The following is a 7,500-nucleotide window of genomic DNA, read 5'->3' on the forward strand; positions in this document are numbered from 1 at the left end:
CTCTATAAAGCATATAAACTCAACTTAAGCATGATATTTCTGGCTACAAATTCCATTTTAATCATATAAATCATTCCGACTTAATACCGTTTTGAGACGAGGGGTCACAAATGAAGATGAGGAAAAGTGTGTATCAGTGCTGATGGTGCTAAAAACTGAAAAGGAGGAATATTTTGAATGATTGCCTTTAAGCCCCATTATTTTTACAGCATTCACCCCCCCCCCCCCCTTCCCCCACCCAACACACATTTTTTGAGCAATTGAGATGATAAACTATCATTGATATTCCAGCTAACTTCTAGAGAGTGGGAAACTGTCACCTATTTGTTCCACCACACATCAAATCTCTCACTGCCAGTACATTTGATTGAGGGAAATATAACTTTTTAAAACAGAGGAAATTCCTCTTCTGACTCAAAAATCGCGGATTTCCGCGGATCCGAGGAAAACCACCAGCATTGGTGTATAAAACAAATGCCCAGACAAAGCAAGCAAGAATGAAAAATAGAATAGAAATAAAACATCCCAAATAATCAAAAATGATAATTTTTTGGAATGTTTTTTTTTTGTAATTTTTTTTTTTTCATGTATTTTTTTAAAAATTCTCTCTGCTCTGTCTGAAATAAATAACAATGTTATAAATTGAATGTTAGCTTCAATTTAATATACAAAAACAGATAAAATGGACGTTTTGGTTTGGTTTTCCCCTTTATCAACAAAACAGGATGAATGACACACTTCACACAAATGAGATAATGTGGTTGTGGCGTGGTAACGCTTGAGATCACCTGAGCGTTCCTCATAGACACAAGCAAGGGATCGCACAAAGAAGAAAACACTCAAATGCTTACAAAATATCATATTTAAAATAAACAATCATAATATCATAAATCGGAGAGATTTTTATACAAGGAAAATAAAATATCACCTCCCAAAATTAACACTATACATTTGACTGATTCCCTTTCAGCCAAAGACTCAAACCAGGGCCGGGACAAAACCAAGCACTCTCATTCATTCCAAAACAGAAAACAACATTAAAAAAAGGAAACAATATAAGACGATAGAAGGCACAGCCAGAGTGACCTCCCTTCCCTCCCCCCCCCCCAATGGGAGGTCAAAACATTCCCCCCCCACCCCCCAAGAGTAATGGAGCATACCAGCATGGGAGATCGTTGGTTGAGTGACCTTCCTGCCGCCCCCCACCCCCCCCCCCCCAATGGGAGGTCAAAACATTCCCCCCCACCCCCCAAGAGTAATGGAGCATACCAGCATGGGAGATCGTTGGTTGAGTGACCTCCCTGCCCTCCCCCCTCCCCCAATGGGAGGTCAAAACATTCCCCCCCCCCCCCCCCCCCCAAGAGTAGTGGAGCATACCAGCATGGGAGATCGTTGGTTCAAACAGGTCATGGGTCACCCGTGGTGACTCGTCTCGTGTCGCATTCCACACCTCAATCCCCTTGGCCGATCCGGCTGCAATGGCCGCTCCCAGGGCCGTTGTCTCAGTCATGGACGGACGGACTGAAGATAGAAATCATTACAAAAGGATGAATAAAAATAGACATTTGTCACCCAGCATATCAAAATGGTAATATGTCGGGATGTATAGAGCTTTGTTTTGTTTTTATGGTGCTTGCAACACATTAAGGTCATATCAACGCCAGTAAAAAGGGATAAAATGGGATAGTAAAAAGTTCTAGAATTACAATTAAAGTACCCAAGAAAAGGGAAGACAAAGGGGATTGGTTCAAATAGGAAACAGATGTAGACTCCAAGATCACCTAAAAGTCTCATTCAGAAGCAAGCACAGGTCCCAACTAAGAGGAATGCACTCAAATGTTTACAAATCATATATAATATGTAAATAAAACCAAAACAGTGCGTAACAGAGAGATGATTTACAAGGAAAAAAATATCATCTCCCAAAACTAACTATACATTTGACTGTTTCCCTCCCAGCCAGGATATCCGGCCAGATCTAGGACAAAACCAAGTACAGTGCACTCTGAATACGTCGACGTTGCCTAAGTCGATTTTTACCCAAGTCGATTTTTTTTTCTTGGTCCATCCCCCTTCTTCCTATATAACATTAGTAAAAAAAAAAAAAACTCCACATAAGTCGATGTCGCTAAAAGTCGATGTTCTTATCACTCATGACTACAATAAAATCACAAATAAACAAGTATTTCCATTGGTTAAAAAAGCTACCAGTAAGAATTTTAAGTGGTTAAGAATATCCGCGAACGATTGGCGCACATCGATGTGATGTAGGTGCTTTGCCTGACGTCCGTGTTCAATGTACATGAGCAGTATTGAATAACTTTAATTTCTCCATCTCAAATTTTACATTGTCGCAACTTCAAGTTCAAGATTTTTTTTTGGTTCTAATCCCAGGCCATCCTATGTAATGGCCCTCTTAATTAGTATCGATTTTATCAAGAATTCAAGTCAAGTCTACAACTACAATGGCAAACCTATCGCGGAAAAGGAAGATTCGATGCATTTGGAAAGTTTGGTATGCGACAGAAAATCATCCCATAGCAGCTATTTCTGTCTCGACGATTTACAAGAAGCATGACCTTGACCTAGAGGCTCCTATCCTTCCGCTTTTCGCGGAATGATTTCACTTAATTGGTATACATTCCACATTCAAGGCAAAAATTCCGCTTTTCACCTTGCCCATTGAGGAAAATTAAAAAAAAAAAAATCTCTAGTGAAAAAAAAGTGAGCTATGGCTTACTTCATCAGCATCTCCTATGGTCAATCAACACACATTTTGTGTGTCTGATTAGTCCCTTCAAAGTGTGTGCTGCTAATGTCGGATAATATTATATGTTTGGGAGGGGGGTTGACCAAAGTATTACTATTATTATTGTGACTCCAATTCGTGAGGTCAATGTCCTTGGTAATATTATATTATGTTGGCTTCAATCGATAATAATATTATTGAGTACGGTCAGCTTCTTTCGCTGTTTAATTTTAGCCCTGTGTGTGTGTGTGTGTGTGCGTGTGTGTGTACCGGCATGTTCGTTTGTTTGATTAGGTGTGTGTGAGGGGCGGGAGGAGGGTCCTGACAAGGTTAAATCCATCCATTCAATGCTTTGCTCTCAGACGGCCAGGACCTGTGTGTTCTCTATTATTATTTGACCCCATTCTTAGTCTTTACACAATCTGTACATTTTTACACATTTTTTATTTTTAATCATTTGAGTACTTTTAGATTGTCTATTACATTTTCTGATTCCTCTATGAGGCTATTGGGGGTAGGAGCCTCTGATGACCACTACAGAGACCGCGCGATATGAAGGGACATACTTATTCTAGATTGGTTTGCTTTGTTCAAATGCGTTTTTGCTCATTTGGTTACACTCCGGTTAAGTTGATTTTCGGATAAGTCGATTTTTTTCTCGGTTCCCCTGGGCATCGTCTTATCTGGAGTCCACTGTAATCTCATTCCAAGACAAAGACAGAAAGCAAGTTGGAAAACCGATATAAGGGGATAGAAGACACAGTATGGACCCCCCCCCCCCCTTGCCTGCTACGGGAGGCCAGGAACACCACCCAGTATTACAAAACTCTTAATAGAAATAGACATTTGTGGCCCAGCATCTCAAAACGGTAATATGTCGGGATGCATAGGGCCTTGAGAAACGAATTTAGGAGGAATAAAATGATAAGAAATGTGAACTTTGAGCAAAAAAATGAATTGTGTCTTTGATTTTATTTTTTTAATTTTCACCTCGTCATAAATAAATAAAATATGTTTAATTATAATAAAATTCCCTTTATTCATCCCATAGGGGAAATTTTTCTCTAGGGTCTATTCCAAGGGAAGACTGGAATAACCGAGGCATCAGCTGCAGAACAATTGCCGCAAATTGAGCTAGAGTGAGGTGACTTGCTCAAGGCTACACAGCACAGCGACGGGTGATCAGACTCGGTACCTTTCAGGTACGAAGCAAAGAGTCATGCAGACCTCAAGATGTTGCTAGATAAAGAATGAAAATTTGTATATTTTGTGAAAATATTGTTAATATGTCTATAATAAAATAAATGAAATTAAGTGTTTGGAAAAAAAAAAAATGCCAAAATGCCAAACCCAATTTTTGCATGCCAAGGTTTTGGAGTTAGGTGATATTACAATTATTTTGGACAGAGACAACCCTGTTAACGGCAAAGTACTTATTTTACACCTGAGTACGGTGAGAGAATGTGACTAAAGAACCTTTTCCAAGGACTCGAACGAGGCTCGAACCCAGGACCTTCCGATCTCAAAGCGAGTGCCATACCTCTAGACCACATAGCCGCAGCACATAGTCTAGTGGAGTAAATGTTTTACTAGTGCTTTACCCAAGGACACACAACATCAGAACCAGAATTTTTCCAAGATTACTCACTGTCACTTATCCAGCCACTGACCATGCTAAAAGAAAAAATGCTTTGTCTTTTGTGACAAGAAAAGACAACTTTCCGCTGAACCAGTGAGTCACCCACCCACCCACCTACCTACGGTAATCCCAAGAATATCAGCCTGGAGTTGCATGAGTAGAGAATTGACGGACATTCCACCGTCCACGTTCAAACTGGTCAATTCTAATCCACTGTCCTCTTTCATGGCATTCAGCACCTGGATATGGATATGGATACGATGTCAAACATTGGCAAATTCAACACTTAACATAAAATAACTCGACTCCAGATCGGACATACTGCCCTCACTCACCGTTTCCTTCTGGACGGGATGAAAAACCCCTCTGCAGAAGATGTAACTGTGACCTCACAGTTCAACATATTTTAATTGAATGTACAGAGTTAGAACAGAAAAGGTCACAACTTTATGAAAACAGGGACTTGAAGTCTCTGTTCCAGTCGGTCGATCCGCTTACAATTTTAAAGTATCTGCAGGAATGTGAACTCCTGCAGAAATTGTAAATAAATATTTTTACATAACAAACATGTAACTATTATGATTTTATAGAAATTTTATTACAACAGTACATGATTGAGCAGCTATGGCCCCTCAAGGCCGATAAAAATTGATAAAAGACACAAACGGGTGCTTAAATGACCTAAATAGTGTCGAAAGCGCTGTTAAACACCTAAAAACAAACAAACAAACAAACTTAACATATTATGTAGGGGATCACTAATAACACTATTGCTGTCTAGTATTCTTCAATTACCCCCCATCCCCCTACCTTATTCTTGAAATACATATAGTTTTTCCTCTCTCTCTCTCTCTCTCTCTCTCTCTCTCTCTCTCTCTCTCTCTCTCTCTCTCTCTCTCTCTCTCTTCCATTGCACACACACAAAACACACACACACACACACACACACACATTTACAAATTTTCGCCTATATTATTATGACAATCTAATATAAATATATATGTATTTTGTGTTTACTTGATAAAGGCCAAGAGCCGAAACGTCGTTTGTTTTGTGTTGTTCATTCATGAATCAGATTGACTCCCTTTATCTTTATCAACATATTATGTGTTTCTAATATAAAATATTTAAGTTCTATAAAGCTTATTTTACATTTTAGGTTAACTCTCTCTCTTTCTCATTCACTCTCTCTCTCTCTCTCTCTCTCTCTCTCTCTCTCTCTCTCTCTCTCTCTCTCTCTCTCTCTCTCTATCTCTCCTACCCTCCCCCTTTGTCTTTCGATCCCTCTCTAAACATCATCATCATCAACTTCATCATCATCATCCTCATCATCATCGTCATCATCATTATCATCATCACCAACACCATCATCGTCATCATCACCATCACCACCACCAACACTATCGTCGTTATCGTCATCATCATCATCACCATCACCATCATCATCATCATCGTCATCATCATCATCACCACCAACAACACCACCACCAACATCATCATCATCGTCACCATCACCACCACCATCCTCGTCATCATCATCATCATCATCATCATCATCATCATCATCATCATCACCACCACCACCACCACCACCACCACCACCACCACCACCACCACCACCACCATCACCACCACCACCACCATCATCACCACCATCACCACCAACACCACCACCATCACCACCACCACCATCACCACCACCAACACATCAATACCCACCTCTTTAGTCTGGAAACACACAGCCTCCAGAGCAGCCCTAGCAATGTGTCTCTTGTTCGTAAACTGTGTCAGGCCACAGATAATCCTATTCAAAGACAACAAGAAAAAGCAACCTCATGTTATTTACCAAAAGACTAAACACTATTTAAAATTAACTTTTTTTAAATTTTTAAAATGCGCTTTTATATAGCGCATTATCCACTAAACGTGCTCAAAGCGCTTTACAAGGGGTCCCTGGTCAACAGTAACACTTAACATTTAGGACGGGATATGACACCTGTTAGGCGATGTTACAATTTTTTTTCGGACAGAGACAACACTGTTAATGGCCAGGTACTCATTTTACACCTGAGTATGGTGAAAGAATGTGAGTAAAGAGCCTTATCGAAGGACTCAATTATGCGCTGAGTGAGGCTCGAACCCAGGACCTTCCGATCCAAAAACGAGTGTGATACCACTAGACCACATAGCTGCACTTTGACCCGAAAGTTATTAATAAAATCACTAAATACTCGATAGATTGGTACAGGAATGACGATATGATGTTTGTTTGTTTTTAAGGGTTTTACGGTGCTTGCAACACATTAAGGTTATATCAGCGCCAGTAAAAAGGAAGAAAATGGGATAGTAATAAGTTCTAGACTTACAATTAAAGCACCCGAGAAAAGGTAAGACAAAGGGGAATTTGTTCAAATAGGAAACAGATGCAGATTCTAAGAGCACATTATCAAAGTACTTAGTTTGAGATCACCTATAAGTCTCATTCATAGACAAGCACAGGCCCCCACAAAGTGGGATACACTCAAATGTTTACAAATGATATGTTTAAAAATGAAAAGAATAGCAGTACATGACAGAGAGATGATTTACAAGGAAAAAAGTATCATCTCCCAAAACAAAAACTGTGCATTCGACTATTTCCCTCCAAACTAGGACTCCGGCCAGGGCCAGGACAAAACCAAGTAATCTCATTCTGTGGCCTATACTCTGACCCAGGGTGAAAAAAGCAATGATGATGATGATGATATCCTCATTCCTGTACCCTGGGTGGTGTTCCTGACCTCCCATAGTGGGCAGGGAGGTACTTGCTGTGTCTTCTATCCCCCTTACATCTGTTTTCCAACTTGCTTTCTGTCTTTGTTTCCATCCCTCTCTATCCTGAGCTAACTTTTTTATCTCATTCCATGTCATATCACTTCTCTGTATATCAGCTTCTTTAATTCCGAGAGGCTGTTTATAATTGTGGACGATATGAGTCTGTGCTATCTTTCCTGGGTGAGAACACTTACAAACTAATCAAATAGGAGCAGGAATAACGACTCGACAACTGAAATTTTAATCAGAGTTTACGCACCTTTGTGACTTGAGATCCATGCAAAATTCGTACATACTG

The 7,500-nt window shown here is 39.9% G+C and overlaps 1 protein-coding gene across 5 annotated transcripts in view; it reads right to left on the reverse strand.

Annotated features, from left to right (window-relative positions):
* LOC144959873 (glycerol kinase 3-like) overlaps nt 1–7,500 on the reverse strand; it is a 47,673-nt gene that overhangs the window by 8,148 nt on the left and 32,025 nt on the right. For all 5 annotated transcript variants that reach the window (XM_078892688.1, XM_078892685.1, XM_078892686.1 and 2 more), the window contains exons 13-15: nt 6,108–6,192; nt 4,507–4,627; nt 1,378–1,521 (exon numbers count right to left, since the gene is read on the reverse strand). In XM_078892688.1, coding sequence (XP_078748814.1) covers nt 1,378–1,521; nt 4,507–4,627; nt 6,108–6,192 — 350 coding nt within the window. The remainder of the gene's footprint in view (nt 1–1,377; nt 1,522–4,506; nt 4,628–6,107; nt 6,193–7,500) is intronic.

This window comes from Berghia stephanieae, chromosome 14, assembly GCF_034508935.2.
Source record: "Berghia stephanieae isolate SIO BIC M18660-M18661 chromosome 14, UCSD_Bste_1.3, whole genome shotgun sequence".
Taxonomy (NCBI): Eukaryota; Metazoa; Mollusca; class Gastropoda; order Nudibranchia; family Aeolidiidae; genus Berghia; species Berghia stephanieae.